The sequence below is a fragment of the Spermophilus citellus genome, assembly GCF_964194105.1.
Source record: "Spermophilus citellus genome assembly, chromosome: 16".
NCBI lineage: Eukaryota > Metazoa > Chordata > Mammalia > Rodentia > Sciuridae > Spermophilus > Spermophilus citellus.
Genome location: NC_138196.1, coordinates 45,066,630 through 45,091,417, shown reverse-complemented (window position 1 = coordinate 45,091,417; position 24,788 = coordinate 45,066,630). Strand labels below are relative to the sequence as shown.

The following is a 24,788-nucleotide window of genomic DNA, read 5'->3' as shown; positions in this document are numbered from 1 at the left end:
CACATACAGGTCGTGACCTCAGGACCCAGCAATAACATTAGGAGCTCCTTGGCTTTTCTTTTCATACATCTTGGATTGGATAATATTATTAAAGAAGCCAGCAACACAGAAACACAAATGGATATAGATAAAGGGAGGTGGACTGCCACTGACCCTAATCTCTGCAGCTAAAGTTCCAGAAAAGGGGTATCCTCACAAAACTTTAGACAAATACTGTAAAAGATACTTGTCTCTTTTAGGAACATATTCTCTTAGGTATCTCCAACCCACTCTACTCTTACTTTAAATTATTTCATGATTTCCTAAAGTTCATATGATTAAGAGCAAATTATCACCTTTGCCAAGGTCCTTCATAATCTAGCACCAAGTTATCTTTCTAGCTTCATTTCTCATCATTCTCAGGCACTAATCACATCCAATTACTCTCTGTGGACTTTGCTCTTTGTCATATCTTGAATCTGCTTTCCACTTGTCCACTGAGAAAATTTTATTTTACCAACCAAGCCTAAGAGACAGGGCATTTCACTCCTATTCATTTTGTGCTCACATAGCCCTTCACTTGTATGTATGATTATGGCTCATGGCAAATTCTATAAGAAATAACCAGGCATTCATCTGCATCCTTGACTCAATTATGAACTTCTTGAATCCAAGAATTAAGCCCAGAAGATACACTCAACACAACATGAAAGGCAAAGAGAGATAACATAAAGTGAACAGAAGGAAATGAAATCAAGTGGGAACACATTCTGAAATTCACTGTCAGTTTATTAGATTCAAGGTCATGTGGAGTTGAAGAGTATTTAGACTCATAATTTCATCCTCTAAACTTCTGCTATGACTGAAATCCTGCTGTCTCCACCTTTATTTTCAATCTATGGAACATGCAAAGGACAAGGTATGCAAGTTCTACAACTAACAATGAATTATTTTCAAGTGTATACTATAAACAGATTGCAATATTAAAATGCCCTTTATTGGAGTTGGGGTTATGGCTCAGCAGTAGAGCACTTGCCTCGCACGTGCGGGACCCTGGGTTCGATCCTCAGCACCACATAAAAAACAAACAAATAAATAAATAAACGAATAAATAAATAAATAAAGTAAAAAAAAGATTCAGAAAATTTAAAAAATATATAAATAAAATAAAATAAAATGCCCTTTATTCTGACTCAAATCCTGCTTACAAAAATGAGTTAGCAGGATATTATACATAGGTTTTAGTTGCTGCTTTTATAATTCTTGTTTATATAGGATTTGTTAAAAGGATAACCACATGTTCAAAAAAAAAAAAAAAACACTTTAAGAATCTGTTTTACCTCTAAGTGCTTTCTAAAACACTGAACTTGATTTTTCAGTGTTTAGTTACTGCCTAGTGGAAGGTGGAAGTCTATGCTCTTTGTAAACTTCATTAATTTTTCTAAAAAAGCCACAAAGCATTCCAATGGCTTCTAACTCTTACACAATTGGCTCATCTTCCAAAGTCTTATGTAAGATGGAAAATGTCATGTGCTACTGGGATCTAAAATTGATTGATAAATCCAGTCATAAATAAATAAGGAAGTAAGTTTCATTGTGCATTTAAGCTTCTTCCTGGACCAAGTAGCACTCATTACTCTGAAATGAAAATGCCTTTAGTATAACTTCATAATAAGTAATCAAATATAAACAACAACTCATTCAGGAGTTACTAAGTTAAATTATTACTCATTATATATACAAAATATTTTAATAAATACATAGTTATTTAAATATTTTGAAGAGGATCCATGTTTTAAAAACTTAAATCATTAAACAATAAGCAAACTGTAGAACAATAATGGTTTCTAGTTACCAAAATTTAAACTATAAGCAATATAAGAACATAGTGAAGATGCAGTGCAAAGGTATGAAAAGCATTTAATTTGCACATAATAATTAGTGAGGGTACAACATAGAAAAAGTATCATAAATAAATATAGTGTCACATACTAAAGTTGCCCAACAACAAATATTACTGAGATATAACAGTTTCACCCAATTTAGGTGCCACAGAAATTACTTGATAATAATGCAGGCATTTCTTCTTCCTTAGTGGCATTGCCTTAGTGAGGCTAGAGATAGGCTGTATGAAAGGAAAATTTAGTGGACAATTTTAAAGAATAAAAGAAAGTGGTATGGCACAGTAGGTACAATCTGATCTATTTGTAGTTACTATTAAATTTGTTATAAAGTATGTAACATATTTTGTCAAATGTAATTTTGAACATGTGAGATGGAATTGTAGGAATTAGACTGCCTATCCAACTGAATTGATATGCATCATTCTTGAGAGAGCATAGATAAGATAAAATCTTATAGGATGACAGAAGCATTCCTAAAGATTTACAGATTATAATTTGAACTTGAAATCATAACTGAAAAATTTACCAACTATATAAATTGCATATCAAACTCAGACATAATATATAGTTACTACATATTTCATAATTTTTCTTTATTTTAAATATGATTGTTTTCCATCTCTTGGTGAAAAAAGACTATAATGTTACCCAACATTCATAACTTTTGAAAGATTCTTGCAAGACTTGATGTAGAATACAATAATTTTATTTTGGGAAGAAATAAAATATTGCTTTTCACAGTAATTGCTTTTGGGTAGAGAATTAAAACATTTTTGCACATTAACATAGCAGCTCTGCTAGTACATCTATTATAAAATTCATTTGGGGAATGAGGCTTACTTTGAATATTACAAATTTCAAGGTTGTTTTTAAGTTATACTTTCAGAGATCAAAGGTTATAAGTTATAGTAAAGGCAAGCAAATTTAAAACTTTTAATATGATTTGATATATATTAATTATTTTGACACACAGTATCAAAAGTATCTTAAATAAATATATTTTCAAGTAAGTCTAAATGAAGTTACTTTTGGATAAACTTTTTAAACAGAGAGATTTAGCATATGTAAAAAATAAACAATTACAACCTGAATTGGGTAAATTTTTAAGCAGACTAAACATAAATACTGTTATAGAGACAGAAATAATTTTGTAAATAAACTCTATATTCTATGTAATCAATGTCTAGTTAGTAAAACAAAATAAATTTAAAGAACTTATTTTCTCAAATTACTCCCCAAACAAAGGAAGCAAAAGAAAACCTCAATCATGTTATAAACATGTAGGGCAAAACAGACAATATTACATACCTAAGTAAAAAATAAAGTGCACATAATCCACTAGTCCTAGTTATCTTGGTTGAACATTCTTTGGAATCTTCACTTATTCCACAATGAATTCTCATGAAGAGGATTATAAGATGAGTAAGCATTCTACTTCTGTGGTCAAAATGTTTTCATTTTATTAGTAGATATGATTATGCAAAAAGAAGATAAGATTAAATAACTATGACAAACAACTACCATGGACATTTAGCCCCACCCTAATTGCTAAAGATAAAAGTAGGGTCTCACACCTTCTGTGTAAGTGTTCCACCAATAAGCTACATCCTTGGCCCATACCATGGCCACTCAGAACAGAACTTTATATTTAGCCAAGGAGCTAAAGAATAACTATGTCAAGACGAAGACAATTGAACAATGACAGAGGAACGGGACTTAAAACGTACAAAGAGAGGAGGATTCTCATTCCAAGATTATAATATTTATACTAAGCAAAAATGTGTTATTTGTTCATTAGAAACCAAAATTAAAATATGCTTCATTCAGTCTTTTACCTGTATCCAATTCTACTTTATGCTTTATACTACTTTATCAAATAACTAAAAATGACACTAACAGTTTATAATACTTGGAGGGATGAAATGAATGAGAAACAAAAGTTAAGAGAAATCTATTGCTAAACTTTTAAATATTCAGTATGAATCTTGCAAGAATGAGACATTTCCCCAATGTATATCTATTACTTCGTCCATCCCGTTAGTATTAATAATTATTCTAAAATTTTAGGGCTTCTTTTTGAACTAAAGCTTAATTTTGTCTACAACATAATCAAATCATACTATTTTTATGACTTTTTTAAATAGAAGAGGGACATTATATATTGACTCTCTGTTTTGATAATTATATGTAACATATGATTTTATGGGGGAAAAAGTGAAAAGACTCCTTAGCCATATAAAAACACTAAAAAATATTTTAATGTAACCTGATACTTAAATTTTACACAAAAGTTTCTCTTTTTTACCTAGACAAGGGTAATGTAGGTAATATAAATATGAAAATAGTTTTGAATATTTATTTATCTAAGTTTATATGAAATTCACTCTATAGAATCAAAATGCTTGATAAACATATATAGAGTAAGAAATAGTCTGAGTTACTGAAATTTCAGAGATATAACTTAAAAGTGTTTTTTTCAAAACTCCATATATATGCTTTTTATGAATTATCTTCAATATAGTTGATTTTATTGATAGGCTTAAAAATATCCTTGTTCTTAAAGACCACAGGATTCTATTTAGCACATTTCTCTTTCCAATTATTAAATAATTTTCTGATTGAAAAAAAAATTAAATGACATTAAAAGGTTAATAAGGAACTTATCCCTTCTCTGTGGGAGGGCTAATCATTCATTTTTTTTTGTTGTTTTTCTTATACTTTCTCTTCTGAACTCACATTTCTTCTAGATTTTCAGAGAATATTTAACTGCATTAGATGAAATTTGGCATATTAAAATGCATTCTCATTTTGAAGTTCGAAAACGCCTGTGTGTATGAGATTCTGAGGTTTTAACTAAAAAGTACAAACAAATCTTAAAAGGGAAATTCTTATGTATAATTAAAATTCCTAAAAGGCTGAAATATAACTTGTCTTCTTGTTTGCAAATACTCACCTATTCAACTATTATTTATTTAATCTCTCTCATGTGTGAACTTCTTTATGACGAGGTAAGGATATAAACCACATGGCCTTCTTTTTAATTTATTAATCAGGTCATATGTAGCAACAGTTGAAAGGAAACAGTTTGTGGTAGCAACATAAGTTGGCAATCAAGATAAAACCAGAGTTTAGGATCAAGAGTCCTTAAAATTAATGGTGACAAAGAAATTCAAAACCAGGTGGAAGGCAGGCATACAGCCCAGCAACAGATGCTAGATATTAAGGCAAGGAATTTCATCAAACCCAATTAGGCAGGGAAAAATAGAAAAAATAAAAGGGAATATATGATATGGTAAACTTTCCAAGAGATCAAATGCAGGGTCACATCAAGTAACCATGGTGTTGAAGTAGAATTCTAAAACAATTCCAGTTTCTCATACTACATGATATAATAAGCGAGATTCGAAAGACTGCGACTTTGTGCCCATCCATATCATTCCGTCTTCCCACTAGTGTGTGAGCTTCATGATATAGCTTTAATACTAGGAAAAATATAGTACCTAATGTTTAATAGGCTCTCCACAATTTTTTTGTACGAAAAAATAAGGAATGAATAAAAGAGAGGACAGAATCCCCATTCCAAATTCTAAGTTTTCTGCATATCATTAGTGTGTCAATTACTATCATCTTGTCAGTTTTTCATTAAAAAACCAGGATAATGTAAATAACATTCTTTTTGTGGGTGGCAAAAATGTTAAAACTACTTAAGAGCCTTTATAAATATTTCCATTCAGAATATAACAATAATATCCAGTTTAAGTCTATACATTTTCAATTTAAAACTAGACATGGAATTATAGTACCCTTAATACATCCCTGAGATCTAGGATGTGCAAAATTCCTGAGGCATGAAAGTGTAGCACACTGGAAAAAGTGTAAGACTTTGGTGCTTACTAATGATGAATTCTAGATTAAATGAGCAGCATGACATTTCACAATAAATGCTTCTGCCTTTGTATATAGAACACAACACTCAGTCTTAATCATAAATTAACTCCAATGCAGTGAAAATTTTTGGGTTATGTATGGTAAACCCCTAGCAATCCTCAGCCAGCATCTAAACTACAAATTTTAGAAAACAAAACCAAAAAGAAAAATAAATTTGTTTACAGTGGAAGTTATAATGTACGTATAAGCTTCATTGCATTGAGTGCATTTTTCTTTAAGATGATCTTTTTAACAGCGGAAAATGTTTTTATGTTTCATGTAACTATACAGTTGTATAGTTACCTTCAGCTACATAGTAATGACTAGTTTTGTGATGACTTTCATGCTGTTAAGTGGACCATTAGTACTTGGCTTGTGCCATTACATAGCATCTTAATAGCAACAAACAAATAAACTTGCAAATCAGCACAGCATCATACTGCATGCACTATTAATTTTCTTTACATTCTTTTATTCATTTACATTTAAGTTCAATGAAGTGAAACTTAATATTTTCAGTTTTTTCTAGTCAGGTTTTATTTAATAATCGATATGTGATAATGTGAAGAGTCACCAAACTTTAAAATACATTTAATTTTTATAAAACTAATAACTAAATGAAGACCCCAAAACATAATCCACAGTGTTTTAGTATATTTGTCTGGTATAAAAAGCTCAATCCAGTTAGAAAATTATTTTAAAAATTATTATTAAACAACAAGGGAAACATTATTCTATCTTTATGAAAGACAGAATAAGGAGTTCAGAGATGACACAGGTCTATATTGATTATATAAAATATATATAATATACATACATGTGTTCCTGTATATATACATATTTACAGAAAATATATATTCCACCCACAGATGTGACTACAAACTCTGTGCTATTCTGATCATTATTTCTCAAGGATGCATTGTTGAAAAGTTGATCATAAAGTTAAAGCTCAGAGAACTGCAAAGGATAGTACTTCTGAAAAAATTCAAAATACAGATGCTACTCACAAAGCATCAATAACAAACCTTCAGTAAGGGAACAAATGATCTGTCTATATAAAGAATTGTTAAAATGTGTAATAAGGATAAATTATTTCTGATATAGATCTTAAATATGTATGCATTTTAACACTATAAATGTTTTTTTAAAAATATTTAATTGATTTTCTTTTTTAAATACATGACAGTGGAATGCATTACAATTCTTATTACACATATAGAGCACATTTTTTCATATCTCTGTTGGTATATAAAGTATGTTCACACCAATTCATGTCTTCATACATGTACTTTGGATAATGATGTCTATCACATTCCACCATCATTGCTAACCCCTTACCCCCTCCCTTCCCCTCCCACCCCTCTGCCCTATCTAGAGTTCATCAATTCTCCCATGCTCCCCCTCCCTACCCCATTATGGATCAGTCACCTTATATCAGAGAAAATATTCGGCATTTGTTTTTTTTTGAGATTGGCTAACTTCACTTGGCATTATTTTTTCCAGCACCATCCATTTACCTGCAAATGCCATGATTTTATTCTCTTTTATTGCTTAATAATAATCCTTTGGGTATATATGCCACATTTTTAATCCATTCATCTATTGAGGGGCATCTAGGTTGGTTCCACAGTTTAGCTATTGTGAATTGTGCTGCTATAAACATTGATGTGGCTGTGTCCCTGTAGTATGCTTCACTCTTTCTGCTAAGAATTGTTTTAGCTGTTCCTTTGGGCATAGACTGAGGAGAGGAATAGCTGGGCCAAATGGTGTTTCCATTCCAAGTTTTCCAAGGAATGTCCATACTGCTTTCCATATTGGCTGCACCAAATTGCAGTCCCACCAGAAATTATGAGTGTGCCTTTTCCCCACATCCTCACCAACACTTATTGTTATTTGTCTTCATAATATCTGCCATTCTGACTGTAGTGAGATGATATCTTAGAGTAATTTTAATTTGCATTTCTCTAATTGCAAAAGATGATGAACATTTTTTCATATATTTGTTAATTGACTGTATATCCTCTTCTTTGAAGTGTCTGTTCATGTCCTTGGCCCATTACACTCATAAATCAAAGGCATTTCTGTGTATCAGTGATGAATCCTTAGAAAGGGAAATGAGGAAAACTACCTCATTTCCAATAGCTTAAAAAATAAAATAAAATACTTGGGAATCAACTTAACAAAAGAGGTGAAAGGTCTATACAATGAAAACTACAGAGCCCTGAAGAAAGAAATCAAAGACGACATTAGAAGATGGAAAGATCTATCTTGCTCTTGGATAGGCAGAATTAATATTATCAAAATGACCATACTATACTACCAAAAGCACTATATAGAGTTAATGCAATTCTGATCAAAATCCCAATGGCATTCCTCACAGAAATAGAAAAAGCAATCATGAAATTCATCTGGAAAAAATAAGAGATCCAGAATAGCTAAAGCAATCCTTAGCAGGAAGAGTGAAGCAGGTGGCATCACTATACCAGACCTTAAACAATACTACACAGCAACAGTAACAAAAACAGCATGGTACTGGCACCAAAACAGACTGGTAGACCAATGGTACAGAATAGAGGACACAGAAACTAACCCACAAAATTACAATTTTATTAGACAAAGGCGCCAAAAACATGCATTGGAGTAAAGATAGCCTTTTCAACAAATGGTGCTGGGAAAACTGGAAATCCATATGCAACAAAATGAAATTAAACTCCTATGAATGATTGTTTACCAGACATACATTATCTTTAAGAAGTAAAACTATAGTTGGTGAAATATTTTAGTATTATTTGTTGCTGTTTTTTTCCGACTATGCTATCTTTAAAAATATCAGTATGAAAATATGGTTTTATATGTATTTTCCACTGTTTTGTAATATACTAAATAAAAAAAAATCAAACTAGCACATTATTGAAAGCTGCAGTAAACATTGTCTCTGACTACACTGCCTGTTTTCTCCTTTCCCTTTGTACCTCCATGTACTCCAGCCTGACTTTAACCCCAGGACCTTCATCATTTCTTTACTTGGTTGACTTTTTTTGACAGCTGAAGTTCACCAGTGCCAGGAAAGTAATGCCTTCACCAGACAACTAGCACTCAAAAATGATTGATGAGAGCTGGTAGATAAAAACCTCAGTTCTATCACTACTTGAGTGGGAAAGCTAGTGTATGTTCTACACTGGCTTCAAGAGCATTCCTAGAAGAAGTAAGTTTCAGTGACTCACAATACTAACTGAATGGGTAACACACACTTTTGGCCCCCCTCTCTTCTGAGACTCAGTTTCTCCTTCCTCTCCCATATTTCTTTTACCTTCAATATAAACCACATTCACTTGAATCACTATCTTTGTATTTATTTGGAAGGAACACATAAATGAAGACAGAAATATTTTAAACTGTTAAAAAAGCACTCATACAGCCCACCCCTTCTTTGCTGCTCCACCCCGGGCCACTCATCCTCACTACCTATAGCTTCTGTCTTACTCTACTAACTCTGTCTTTCCCCAGGATTAAGCTTCTGGCTGTCCTAGCCTGACAGCAAGTCTGGCACAGTCTGGTTTTATCAGGGAAGGCACCAGTAACATTCTCTTTAACCTATTATCTATGAACAGGTAGTTTACTTAACCACATTAACATATTCTTTCCCTTACAAGAAACTATAGTTCTATACTGGTGCTTTTTTTAGAATTTTCTAAATTTCCATGGTAATAAGTACATATTCCTTCTATGATCAGAAAATAATATTTAAAAAACAAAGGTTGAAATAGAAACAATAAAAATATATCAGAGAGAAAAACTTGGAAGAATCAGATAATTAGGGGGAAAAAAGAGCCTAGAACATGATGACAGATTTAAGAACTTATTCCTGACCTATCTTTAAGCCACCTCAAGGGTCTAAGTAGTCCCCACCTATGTGTTTTTAAAGGATCATGTTAGTTAAGTTGTACAGGTATTACGACATGGATGTTTTTTGTTTTTGTTTTCTAGCTGTGCTGAAGATCAAACCTAGGGCCTCTCACATGCTACCTCGTGCTCTACCACAGAGCTATACCTCCAGCCCTCTCTCACCATATTTAACTAGTATCCATAAAGAAAACAGAAGGTATTACTGGATTCACAAGTTGTTTAGAATTTTTAGTTTTTTTTGAACTTCAATCAAAATTTAAAATGGACATAAGCATAAAGATTCAAACATTAATCACTTCTGTTAATAATATATTTAATATGTTTAAATTTATATATATTTAGTAATATATTTAATAAATTTAATTTTAAATTTATATTTTGAAATAATTTGATATCATCAATTTAATCTTGAGTAATTCTTAATCACATTATAAGTTTCATGATTCTAATTCTGAATCTACTGCATTCTCACAGAATAATACTTTTTCTCATTTATAAAATACCCATTCTCCAAATTCATAGTACTTTTGCTTGTAAGATAATATATGTCAAAGTTCTTTATACATTAATTATGAGGACTATCAAGAATATGTCTAGTGCCTATAAAAAGTGAACAGAGGACATAAATAAGTGTGAGAGGCACTGAGTTAAACATAGGTTCCTTTATCTCTGAATATGTACTATACATTTCCAAGTGAATAATATTGGATTTGGGGATTTACTAAATGCCCAATAAAGAAAAAAAAAATTAGAACACAATCTCTCTTAACCATTGTAAACCATCAATTGAGTAGGTTTTATTATTAAACATCTATAAAAATATTATTTGAAAGAGCTGAATTAGGTTCACTAAGATCAAACATTTTTTAAAGCTTCTATTTAAAGCTTTTGTTTTAGAAAAAATAATAGGAAAATATGACAGAAAAAAGTTCATATTTTAAGAATATAAAGTTGGATGAATTTTAACTGATCTCATGTATGTACCTATCACCTAGATCAAACAATAAGTTATCTAGAAAACCATTGATGTCACACTGTAATTACTTAACCAACCAGCTCAAAAGTAAGCACCTTTTTTTTTGACTCTGAAACACAGATTATTTTGTTTGGTTTCTGAGCTTAAATAAATGAAATTTGACAATAGATACATTTTTGTTTCTGGCTTTTCTCATTTGGCATTATAGAGATTCATCCTTATAGTTTTGTGAAAATAGCAGTTATTATTATATATGTTCCAATGTCTGAACACACTGGAATCTATCTATCCTGCTGTTTTGTTGTTGTTGTTTTTTTGGGGGGCGGGGGTACCTGGGATTAAGCTCAGGGGCACTTGACCACTGAGCAACATCCTCAGCCCTACTTGGTATTTTATTTAGAGATAGGGTCTCACTGAGTTGCTTAGCATCTCGTAGTTGCTAGGGGGATGGGGGTGGCTGCAGATGTGGCTCAGTGGTTAAGTGCCCAGGGTTCAATTTCCAATACCAAAAACAAATAAATACTGAACCTTTATTTTACATGACATATAAAACTATATTCAAAATCTATGATAGACTTAAATATAATACCTGAAACTGTGATAAGAAAGAAGAAAAGTTTCACAACACTGATCCTGGCAATAATCTTTTTGGATATGAACTTTACAAAAGTAAAAAATAGATAAGTAGGACCACGTCAAACTCCATGACAAAGGAAACAAAGAATAAAGAGAAAAGGTGATCTACAGAATGAAAGGAAATATTTGCAAATCACACATCAAATAATGGGCTGCTATCCAAAATATATATGGAATTCCTAAAACTCAACAGCAAAAAAAACAAACAACTACATTTAAAATAGGAACATAGAACCTGGATACTTTTCCAACAAATGCATACAAATGGCCCATATATACATAAAAAACTGTTTGTTCCACATTACTAATCACCAAGTAAATGCTAATGAAAGTCACAATGAGATATCTGAGATATCGTCGCATATACATTTGGAAGGCTATTATGAAATTAACATATACATATGCGTTGGCAAGGTTGTGGATAAAAGAAAAGCATAATACACTGTTAGTGGAAGAGTAAAATGGTACATCTAATGGGAAACAGTATAGAAATGTCTCAAAAAAGTAAAAGCAGAAATGCTATATGATCCAAGAATCCCACTTCTACGTATTTGTCCCAAATATTAAATTAGAATTTCAAAGAGAAATCTGCACTCTTATACTCACTGCAGTATTATTCACAATAACCAAGAAATGGGACAAACTAAATATCCACTAACAGGTTAATAAATAAAAATGTGGCATATACATATAATTGTATGTTTTTCGGGAATTAAAAAGAAGGAAATCTTATCATATGTGACATGGATGAAACCTGAAGACAAAATGCTAAGTGAAATAGCCTAGATACCAAAGGACAAAAAAATGCAGGGTTCCACTTTTTTAGGGTATCTAACAGTCAAAACTCAGAAGTAGAGAGTACAATGGTGATGGCTAAGCACCTAGTACTTGTGAAATGGGGAAATATTAATACTCAAAAAGGAAAAACTCTCACAAGATAAATCCAGGAAATCTTGCTTATTGTTAAAATGTTGTATTGTACACTTAAAATTTAAAGAGAGTAGATCTAATGTTAAATGTTCTTGCTATAATTGGAAAAAAAAAACCTCACAAATACAGGAAAAACATGACACAAAATAACTCATCCCTACTCAGAATTGTTTTTAGAAACTATGTCTTCAGAGAAAGTGAGAAAATATTTCATGAAACTATAGAGAATCTGATAGTGAAAATCTAAAGCATTTAAAAAGTTCAGTAGTAAAGGACATAATTCTTCATTAATAGTTTTAGCATAAACTTCTCAATCCATTGAACATAAATCAAAATATAGTTGACAAAACATTACAAAGCTCTTGACATTAGATTCAAGTTGGTGATGAACTCCCAATTTTACCCCAAATACAGATTGCAGAATCACATCGGTTACAGAACAACCAATAAAAAAAAAATACATAATCACAACTATCTATAATAAGCAATGTTAAAAAAAATATAGTTGACATCAATCATTTAGCAAATCTGAAAAAAAATTAGAATCCTATTGCTGCTTTTGGGGTATAATAGTTTCCTATGAATAAGTTTGCAAAATTTAGTACAAGGACACATTTTTATGTTACCATTTTGAAAGATTGGCACGGCTCTTGAGAAAAGGTACTCTGAAGGTACACAGAGAAGCATAATAATAAAATTAAAATTTTCTGTAAAAACCATTTTCCTCATGTATAAATCTAATTTTCAAATATATTTATTTATCTTGTTAACACTTTAATAAAGAATTTAAAGAAGCTATTTTACTAGCTATTACTCTTCATTTATGGTGAAGATTTAAAGATAAGGGAATGATTTGTTGCTCCATAACTATCCAATTTTCTTTGTAATAACTTGATTTTGAATGTTGACGGCATTTTGAAATCATTCTTCTCTTTATATAATGACATTTCAAAACCATCAACAATATAAAAGTCATGTGTGATTAAATTATGGCAGATGATCATCCATATAGTCTAATGCTGACTGTAACTTTACCATCTACAGGAGAAATCTGAAAATGTTGCAAAAAGGTTAAGACCAAATTGCTTATTATACAGTATAAATGACTGCTATTCTGGTAATATGCAATTAGTTCCTAAAACCTGATTAAGCTATCTCCCATCAAGGGATATCTACTGAAACATTTATATATGAAATGTAATGTAAGCACTCATTTCCAAAAACTCCAGCAGCAAGAGAAAAGAACAAAGTAAGAGAACAGATAAAATAAGTTTTTTTTTTTTAAGTTAGAGAAAAATGTGTATTTTAAAAGTATTTTGAATCTTCACCATCCTAATACTAAGCTTCATGGAAAGTACTAGGCTATGCTGATCTATTACAGTATTTCCTACCCATCAAAAGAAAAGGGAAGGCAATAAACATATCAAGTGAATCCAGTAGCAGTGAGTGACTAATGTGAAATCTGCCAGTAATTTAAAAACATATCAATTCCACTTTTCATTTTCTGGCAAAGGATTCTTAACATTCTATCATAATGACAGCTAGGAATCTTAATGATGGTTTAATTAACCTCTTCTGAAGTAGGTTAAATTTACCATTGATGGTACACTGGCTACAAGGTGTTTGCATTTTCTTTTGTGGCATTACATGTTATCACCATAGCAATTTATGAAGTTAAAAAAGTAGAATATGCATCATATATATTGATGTGATAGATATATTGATCTTAAAAATCAACATGAGAGCAGTCTTCACCCTAAAAAAAAGTTATATAGTGCATGAGTGTGTGAGCATGTGTGTGGTCATGTGTATGCACACGCACATGTAAACGTGACGGGGTGGTGAGAATAAACAAAATATATAGTTATGAATAGAATCCTCTATTATAAATGCTAAACCTAATTTCTGATTCCTATCATTAAGTAGAAATTAAGTTTAGAATACCAATGGTTAGAAAACACGCTTACCACTTGTCCATTGTGTGGGTTCTTATGAGCATATGGAGGTCCACGAATATGATTCCACATTTGGCCAGATGTCATAGCAAAGACTATACACTGAAAAAAAGGTTATGATGTTTCAATATATAAATCAGAGAATACTAAAATGATGTATTTTTTTTTTAAATAATGGTCATCCACTTTAAAAGTTTTCAAATTTACTAAACATATAACCATGGAACTTTGGGTAAATTACTTATTTTTCTGTCAGACTCCATGTCCATAGAACTGAGATACCAACTCTACTAAAGAGATACACTAATGGTTAAATTGGATAACATATGTAAAGTATCTGGCATGGTGACAGACAATCTGGTAAGTGCCAACCTGAGCTAGTCAAAAGCACAGATGAGATTTTTAATGTTTCAGTGAGACCTGATAAGGACCTATAATGATCTAGATTTTCTAAAACTCATTCCTTTATTAGTTTATATCACCAAAAGCCTACATTTTTAGGTTAAAGCACTTATATCCCCATAAGTATTTAACTGCTTGAAGCACACTGTATAACAGTAACTTCAGCAGATGTTTAGAGATGGAAGAAATCATGAAAAAATACGGCCAGGGATAGCTGAGAGATCATTTTTATGCCGGCTGGGCCTATGAGACAAAAAAAAAAGTATATTTGAAAAACTAATCTCAAAGATCCTAGGCATTAAAAGAGAGGGTGGGGGGGAGAATATATAAGCCAGAAGTCACAGATCACTACAACACATGTGTAAGGGTGATTTGTTTAAACCACATAAAATCTTTAAATTCATGACCCTGAACACCTTTGCTCTTCAATGGGATAAAAACAAATATTCACTTTATCTTATAACTAACATATGTAATTTCCTTCAACTATGAAAGTAAGTAGCAGATCACAATAATTTTATTAGGGCTTGTAGTTTTGCCAATGAGAGAAATATATTTCAGATTATAAGAGACCCAAATTATAAGTTATAGCTAATATCTCAAAATATTATCTATACTCATAATTACCTACATTTATGGTAGTTTTTAGATCCACATTGGGTCTCGTGACTTAATACATCAAATAAGGAAACAGATATCACCAGTTTTTCTAGTACTTGAGATGCTTAAATTCTCTAAAAAGACTGTGATGTTAAAATTAGACATAAATGCTATTATGGTATGCTCCTTAATATGCACTTTAATACATGATTTATTCAAGATTCCAGGAACCAGTTTAATAAAAGCAGGCTTAAATATAAAATACTCTGCTGAATCATTTAAGTATTAACAGATGCATTTACACTACTTACAATTAATCATATAACTGTAGCACTTTTCTCATAAGACAAAACATAAACATAAATGAACATAAACATAAACTGAATAAACATAAACTTCTGCAATGTAAAATAGCCCACATTTAGATACTCTTTAAATAAATAAGTGTAAATAATGCTTCCTTTTTTGATTTAACAAATGAATATCACCATTTCATTACTTTCATTAATAATGGAAATTTTAATTTTTGCAATTAATTTTAATAGAATTTCATATTTTTATTTGACTAAAATATTTATATAATAAAGGGCCTGACCCGTAAGGGTAAACAGATAAATATATTTTTAGAAATTAGCACACTTTTTTAATCAGCTGAATTCAAGAAATGGTACACTGTCAGAAAGACAGGAGCCCTCTTGTGTCTCTTTCTAAACATTACTAACATTTTCTTGAAAATGCAACATTATAGAGTATGTTTACTCACTTTTAGTAGATACAATGAAACATTTCTCAGGAGCCTAAATTATATCTTCCAAATAGGAGTTTTGGTGGATAAAAATCTTCACAAACAATTCATGTTTAATGTGACTGAGGTGTGGTAGGGTCAAGCTGCAGTTTTATTTTGCACTTTTATGCTGATAATGCAGTTGAATACTTTTTCAAATTTTGACTGAAATCTGCAGAGTTCTATGAACTTCCCATCAAAAGACCTCTTAATATTTGGTTACTTGCCTAGCTGTTATTTTTTGTTAAAGTTATTTATATTTCTGGATGCAATTCTTTGTTCAATATATACAAAGCAAATAATCTTTATCAAAACTGTGACTTTCCATTCTTTTCATTTCAAAATAATGTATTTTAACAAAAAGCTCTCATTTGGGTGGGGTGTATGGGGGATGAAACCTATGGCTCATGTTTGCTTGGCAAGCAGTCTAACACTGAGAAATACCCTCAACCCAAAAGTTCTTAATCATATTGAAGTTCCATTTATCAAGTATTTATTCTATTATAGTAGCTAATTCTTTTACATTCTAAGTTCCTTGCCTGTCATAAAGATAGGTACCTATGCTTTCTTCCAAAAATGTTACTGCTTATATTTAACATTTACATTCATGATGCAGCTTGAATTGATTTCTTATATATGAAGGGAGACAGAAATTGAAATTCACTTTTCCCCCATATTGGATATCCAGTTGGTACATCAATACTTATTAAAAACAACATACTTATCCAGTCTATGGAAAAGCCACTTTTGTCATAAATCAAGTGACCATATAAATATGACCCTGTGTATGGCTTATCAATTCTGTTCTAAATGATTTTTTGTGAAACGAATACTACAAAATCATAATTATAGAAGACCATAATAAATTTTGATTATCTGTAAGTATAAACCATCTAGCATTGTTCCTCCTTTTGATATGATCTTAATTTATTCTACTCTTTATATTTGGCATGTCATTAAAAATTTAGAATATCTGCCAATTTTCACAAATGAAATTGGCAGATATTTTTTTCAAGGTAAAAATGGATATATTTAAAATATTGAGACAACTATCTAAGAACATGTTATACCCACCATTAGTATAAATATTTTAAAGAATTTCTTAAAATAATAATTGGTAGTTTTCAGTGTACAGGTGTCACATACTTTTAATTAGATTGATACATGACTGTTTCAATACTATGGCAACAGATGATTTCTTTTTAATTTCTATTTATTTTTTTGCAGGTACATACAAATACATTTGATTCGATATACATTGATTATCTCAACCTTGGTTAATTTACTTATTAGGTCTAATAATTCTTCCTTGTCCACAACAAAATCTTCTGCCAATAGGGCATTTTTATTTTTACTCTTTGTAGAATACATATATATTTTATTTTTGTCTTCATGCATCACTCTGGGCCTTAATACAATATTCCATACAAGCCATCTCATTCTTTATCTCTGGAGCTTCAAGTTATCAATTATGATATTGACTTTAGGTTCCATCCTTTTCTTTTATTCACATTGGGCAGTGAATTGATTAAATGCTTATATGCATATATCAAGATGACCAAGATATTGTTTCTCTATAGTTGTTAGTGTAGAGAATTATACTGATAATTTCTCACATATGAAACTATTTTATATTACTGAAAAACATTTGATAACATATTACTATTTTTAATCACTAAATGCTAGTACTTTGTTTAAAATAATTACATCCCTAAATTCATGAGAAAGATCGACCTATCATTTGTTTTTAAAATGTCCCCATCAGATTTTAAAACGTTTTAAAAATAAGTTGAGAGGCATATCCTCTTTTTTCATTATAAAAAAATTTAAATAACACTGGCATTATTTTTTAAATGTTTAGAAATATTAGCCTCTTTATGTGAAGGTGTTAGCAATGAATTTAATTAATTTAATTAATAGTGCACTAGGCAGACATTCTCTTTCTGTTTGTGTTAGCTTCATTTATTAAAGATGCTCAACTTCCTTGATACTATCAACTTCATTGGTGATATGACCATTTAATCCAACATGGTAATGTACTAAGTCATGATTAAATTATGGCTCTGATAAGACTCAGTCTGTCTGACTGAATCCAGCCTTTAAGAGTTTTCAAGTCAGATCCTGTGAGCCTAAATTTAATTTTTGCTTCACAAAATTACAAAATAATCTGCTTTTCAGAAGCTTTTCAGTTACGATTTTTAGCTATTATCCCTCAGCAAATTCCTAAATCTCAAGACTTGTGAAGTTTTTGTCAACAATTATGTTTATTTTTCTGCTTCTTCATAGAATCAGACAATTCAGGGTTTAAAGTTTCATATAATTGTTCTTTTGGAACACTGGCTTCAGACCAAATGACTAAATAGAAATGTTAAAAACAGCACTCAGATTATATGCTGTAGTCAAGGGTACACTTGGTCATTTCAAAGAACACTTTTAAAGGCTATCTCTTTGGAAAGTATTTTGTTTTCTAGATTTTTATTTTCCTTGAGAATTATAAAAATAGGTCCATTTTAGAAAAACAATAATTGACGTATATATCATATGTATACTATATATACAATAGCATATATATATATGTGTATATATATATATGCATGTTATTATATGCTATTTCATAGCATTTGTGCATATTGATGCACTTGTCTGATTTGTCTTCCTCACTATGGAAGTCCCTGAGAACAGATCCCCAGGGCTCATGTCCTAGTGTTTTTCACCTTGTTCTATCTTTGTATCTACATGTTGTTCTTCGTAGTTCTGAGTACACGGAGTAGGCTTTCAAATTCTAGTTAATTAGTCAATAAACAAACATGAATAAATAAAGGTTAATGCACTGAAACCCATAATTGCTATTTTAAAACTAATCAAAATGTAAATAACATAGGCTGTGATTGTGACTCAGTGCTAGCACACGGGATGAACTGGGTTCAATTCTCAGCACCACATAAATAATAAATAAATAAAATAAATGTATTGTGTCCATCTACAACTAGAAATATATTTTTTAAAATGTAAATAACATAAGTTAGTATTTCTAAGGAGAAAAATAAAAACATGTACTAGTCTAAGACATAAAAAACAATGGTATAAATACCAATGAAAGTAACAACCATATATTAAATTTTCCTTAAACCTAAGGAAATGTATTTATCCATTTAACTTTCACATAAAATATTTACTGAGCACTTTCTTCATGCCATGCACAATCTAAACATTAGAATTACACAAAAAAATTGACAGAAATCTTAACCTCAATGTAGCAAGAGAATAGTTAATTTCTAGTATTTATAATAGGTAAGTATTCAATAAACCTTAAACTGAACACAACATAACTTGGTATCATTCTCAAATGCAGGTTTCCGTAACCCTAAATTAAGAACACCAGTGGCCTGAGGTGTTTCCCTCTATGTATCTATTTTCCTTGTTTTTCAAAATGAGCTCCTCAGTTCCTACACTGACCAAAGAGGGACAATGTGCTTCATGCCCATTTCCACTACAGTAACTGTGCTTTTAACTATCCTAGAAAACAGAACTTGAGGAGAGATTTAATTTGGGGAAAATGTTTCTTATTGTATCTTTAAGAAAAAGAAAAAAGAAAAAAATCATAACATGCTTTTAACACTTTGGGTTTATATGTTTTGGATTTCCACTATGAAATTGATATAAACTTGAAAATCAAAAGTTTTTGTTTTCTTGCAAAGCATAAAATATAAATAAGATCATGAGTTAATTTGAAGTTATCCTAATTAATCAAATGTTCAGTAAACTGTTCACACATGTGGAAAATTAAATGCAATTGGCCTTCAATATCTGTGTTCCACATCTGCAAATTCAACTATAGATCAAAAACACTTCAAAATAAAGAAATTTTGACTAAAAACACACACAGAATTTTTTCCTTGTCACTTATTCTTAAAGATATAACATTACAACTATTTACCCTGTACTAGGTATTTGAGTAATCTAAAGATGATTTTAACATACACAAGAGCATGTGTATAGGTTATATACAAAAACTATTTCTTATATACGGGACTTAAGCATCTATAGATTTTGATACTCATGTGGAATCTGTAAACCCATTCCCTATAGATATCAAAGGACATAATTTTATAAAACAAGATTTAATATTCTACATAGATTTTATGCAATTATTTTATATTCCTTATCTTTAAAATATAATATTATTAAATTTTGAGTAATTTAATGACATTTCATCACTTAACTAACAAGTGGTATAAACGACCAGAGTAACAGCAGAAAAGCTTGTCAGGGAATTCATATACTACTCAATTTCTACTATTCACAAGTGAATTATTTGTACTGTTTTAAAAAACGTGGTTAACATATTCAATTTTATAAAAATGTTCTGTAAAAATGTTATCATTATTGTACTGTACTCATTCTATAGACTACATTTGTAAGAAAAAAAGAAGGAAATGTTTTATGATTCTTTCAGTTATCAAGAAAGGCTTCGTAAGATAAGGTATATAATTTGATAGAAAGGCTAACTAAAGGATACACTGAGGATAACTGTTCAATAAATATTATTTATAATCACCAATGAGTTCAATTAAGATTAGCAGTAGCATGGAGTGTTGAGGAACTTCACAGTAATTGTCACTGTTAGAAGCAAAAGATTCAGGCAACCACATTCAAATGCTAAAAAAATTTCTACAAATTTCTGTCCATAATATGGATAATTTTAAATTCTGTTATTGAGGCCATTGCTTCTCTTCATTTTATGATTTCCTAGTGAATCTGTCCAAATAGAAGTTTGAAATCATAGCTATTACTTCTTAGAAGAGCATCTTCATTTTCTGGGAATATATATTTCCTTATAGTTTTTGAGATCTGTCACCCATACTTCAGAACTTCCTGTTCATTATGATAAAAGGTCATTAAAAGGAGGGCACCTTACACTGTCTCAGCTATTCTCCTATGTCAATGCCAAAATTATGGGTGACTTGGAGTCTGAAGGTTTTTTCTCTCTTCCAGCCATTTGGAAATGGATTTTCAGAGGTTTTATTTTGTTCTTCATTATGTACTTAGTTTTCAAGAGGAAAATGGGAATGCTCAGACCTAAAGTAGAACCATATTCCAAAGAAAACTTTTATGAGGAAAAGAAGTTGGGGCTTATAATGAAGAATGAAATCATGCCATCTGCAAGAAAATGGAAAGAACAGGAAATCATCATTTTATAGGTTCAGCAAAATGAGTCAGATAAATAAAGACAAGTGACCCATGTTTTCTCTCATATGTGGAAAGCATTAAAAAAATAAGATATCTAGAACAACATAGAAGACTATTAGGGAAGGGAAAGGACACCAGATTTAGGAGGAAGAGAAGGGAGGAGTAAGAGAGCAATATATTCATATAAAGAAATGTCACAGTGAAACCCATTAATGTGTGGAATTCATGATTGAATAATTATAGTAAAAATTATTTTTTAAAAATGTTCGAATTTTCATTTTAACTAGTCTCTAAAAAGGCTTTCATGGTTAGATAATCCCTTCATGAATATTTCTTTTAAAATGACCTAACAAGTACTGGACAAGCGACTTTTTCAAGGATAACTTGCAGATGCTGATAAAATTTATTAAGGGTTATTATCTTTATTATATATATATACATATATATATATATATTCATAAAATAATTTTGTTTTCAATAAAAACCTTTTCCTTCTCTACATGTGTGTGTATAGTGATATATAGTATTAAATTTTAACGAACTGTTTTAGAGTTAGGTACTATTTTACCCATCTTATTTGTTCTGTGTTTTCACCTTGATCAGTCTTACTAAGTATATCCATTTCATTGATGTTTTCATAGAGCCAGCTTTTTTTTAAGCACCCTCTTCCTATTTGAGTAATTATTCTAATACTTGCTTCTTTAATCTCATTTTATATTTTAACTTATTTTCACTTTTAATAAGAAGTATAATAATTTTACAATTTAAAAAAAAAAAGAAATGTCTTCAGCAATCAGAATTCAGTGGGAGAAGTCAAGAGTTCTTTCTCAATGTCTACCTAGCCATATATCAAGGTGGTGGCAGCCTAGAAGCCTCTCAGTGAAGGGAATCCCGCATGGTACGTATTTTTCTAAAACTATAGGAAACTTGTATCTTCGCCAAAAAAATCTCAGAGAATGGGCTGGGAAACCACTAGTTGTATGAGGAGGTTTGTTTTATTATCTAGATACTATAAGGAATTTAATGGGGACCCAGACTCTTTTTTGTCCACTAGGCAGAAATACTATGCTGTTAGCTACAATAAGGATCAACTCATTTCTTCTCTCTGGACCTTGGTTTACATTTCATTTATTATACATTCAAATCCTAGTGCACTGATAGTTTCCAAGTATGTTTTTTTCAATTATATATTATATTAATTCTAAATTCACTACACTAGTGTCACAAAACATTATATTGGTTTTTGAAATCTGTGAACTCATCCTTCATAATGAATTTCATGATCAAAGTTTTTGAATGCACTGTATATGCTTAAACAACACACAACATTTACTTACTGAATATAGCATTTAAATCATGTTTTCATGTCACCTATGGCATATAACATGTTTAAGTTCAAAAAGATTTTTTTGGGGGGGTCTTGGAATCTATCAATTGCTGATAGTATGTTAAAAAAATTTCAGGTTGATTGGTGTTCCTTTTATTTTCCACATGTAATGTGTTCAGGTTCACATGTTGAGCCATCATTGCATTCAGTAACAAATCCCAATTGATCATGGTGTATGATCCTCTTTTTTTTTTTAAATGTCTTTATTTATTTATTTTTATGTGATGCTGAGGATCAAACCCAGGGCCTCAGATGTACTAGGCAAGCACTCAACCACTGAACTACAGCCCCAGCCCAATGTACAATCCTTTTAATGTACTGGTGTATTTGGTTTGCTATTAGTTTGTAGAAGATTTTTGCATTCATATTCATCAGGGATATTGGCATGTAGTATTCTTATAGAGTCTTTGGTTTCAGGGTAATGTTAGCCTTATAAAATGACCTTGAAAACATCTTATTTTCAATTTTTGGAAAATATTGGGAAGACAGGTATTGATTTTTCTTCAAATGTTTGGTAGAATTCACCAATGAAGCCATTTGATCTTAGGTTTCATTTTCTTGGAGGCTTTTGATTACTGGTACAATCTCCTTATTCATTACTGGTGTGCTGAGATTTTGTATTTCTTCCTTAATAAGTCTTGATAGGTTGCATGTTTCTAGGAATTTACCTTTTACCTAAGCCATCCAATTTGTTGTCATATAATTGTTTAGAGTATTTTCTTATGATTATCTGTACTACTGTGGTATAAATTATAACGTCTCTTCTTTCATTTTTCCTTCTGAATCTTCTTTCTTCATAGTTAGGCTAGTAAAGATTTGTTTATTTTATATTTTTAAAAAAACAACTCTTTGTTTCATTGATCCTTCTATTATTATTGTCTTTGTTTTATATATCTTACTGTTCTCCCCCCCCCCTTCCTCTGCTAACTTTGGGCTTAGTTTGTTCTTTTTTTCATCCTTAGAGTAAAAAGTCACCTGTTTATGTGAGATCTATTATTTTCTTCACATAAGTTATTTATTTCTATAAGCTTCTCTCTTGAATTATTTCACTAAATGTCACAAATTTTAACATGCTATGTTTATATTTTTATTTATTTCCATTTGATTTCTTCTTTAATCTTCTTGCTTGTGTGTTAATTTCCATATACTTGTAAATTTTCTAATTTGTGTCTTGATAATTTATAGTTTCACAGTCAGAAACATACTTGAGTATGTAGTAGTCAGAAAACATACTTGAGATTATTTCAATCTTATTAAATTTGTTAATACTTGTTTTATTTCCCAACATATAATCTATCCTAAAGAATGTATCATGTGTACTTGAGAAGAATGTGTATTCTGTTGCTGTTGCAATGGAATTTCTATATATTCTTGTTAGTTTTAAGGTGCTGCTCAAGTCATCTGTGTCCTCATTGGTTTACTGGATGATTTATTCACTGTTAAAAAAGAGGCACTGGGGATGGGGATATAGCTCAGTTGGTAGAGTGGTTGCCTCACATGCACAAGGTCCTGGGTTCAATCCCCAGTACCCAAAAAAAGAGGCACTGAAGTTCCCTATGTATTACTGTCGATTTTTCCTTTTGACTCTATTAATATTTGCTTTATATATACAATGTATTCCAATGTTGTGAGTGCATATATTTATGCTATTATTAAACACATCTGATAAACTGACTCTTCTGTTATTATACAATAATTTTCTTTGTCTTGTTTTTGACTTAAAGTCTATTTTGTCTAAAGTAAATGCTGCCACCCCTCCTGTCTTTCTGTTGGCAATTTACATAGGATATCTTTTCTTTCAGGTTATGTTTGTGTCCTTAAAGCCAAAATGGCAGACTCTATTCTTAATCCTTACATTGTAACTATTTATATCTGTTTGAAATCCTATTTGCCTTATGGCCACATTAACTTTTTCTTGGTTAAAATGTGATAAGTCTATATACAAGACACAAGCCTAAGTGTTCATCTTTCAAGCGTTGTAATAGGCAACCAAAAGGCCTCATGATGGTGGGGCAGAGAAGGCTGCCCTTTTCATACCAGACTTGGTGCCCAGCCAGTACATTCATTTTCTAATTGTAGTCAGATACTAATGCTCCCCTTCCTAGGCCAGTCATGCATATATATGTGTGTGTGTGTGTGTGTGTGTGTGTGTGTGTGTGTGTGTGTGTGTATTCCTAGACTATCCAGGAGCCTTAGGTGATACATTGACACC

The 24,788-nt window shown here is 30.9% G+C and overlaps 1 protein-coding gene across 3 annotated transcripts in view; it reads right to left on the bottom strand.

Moving 5' to 3' along the window:
• The window catches only part of TUSC3 (tumor suppressor candidate 3), a 217,148-nt gene that overhangs the window by 76,974 nt on the left and 115,386 nt on the right, over window positions 1–24,788 (bottom strand). For 2 of the 3 annotated variants that reach the window (XM_081269285.1, XM_081269284.1), the window contains exon 6: window positions 14,226–14,315. The exons of the other annotated variant lie outside the window; for it this stretch is intronic. In XM_081269285.1, coding sequence (XP_081125411.1) covers window positions 14,226–14,315 — 90 coding nt within the window. The remainder of the gene's footprint in view (window positions 1–14,225; window positions 14,316–24,788) is intronic. 3 annotated transcript variants of the gene reach the window in all.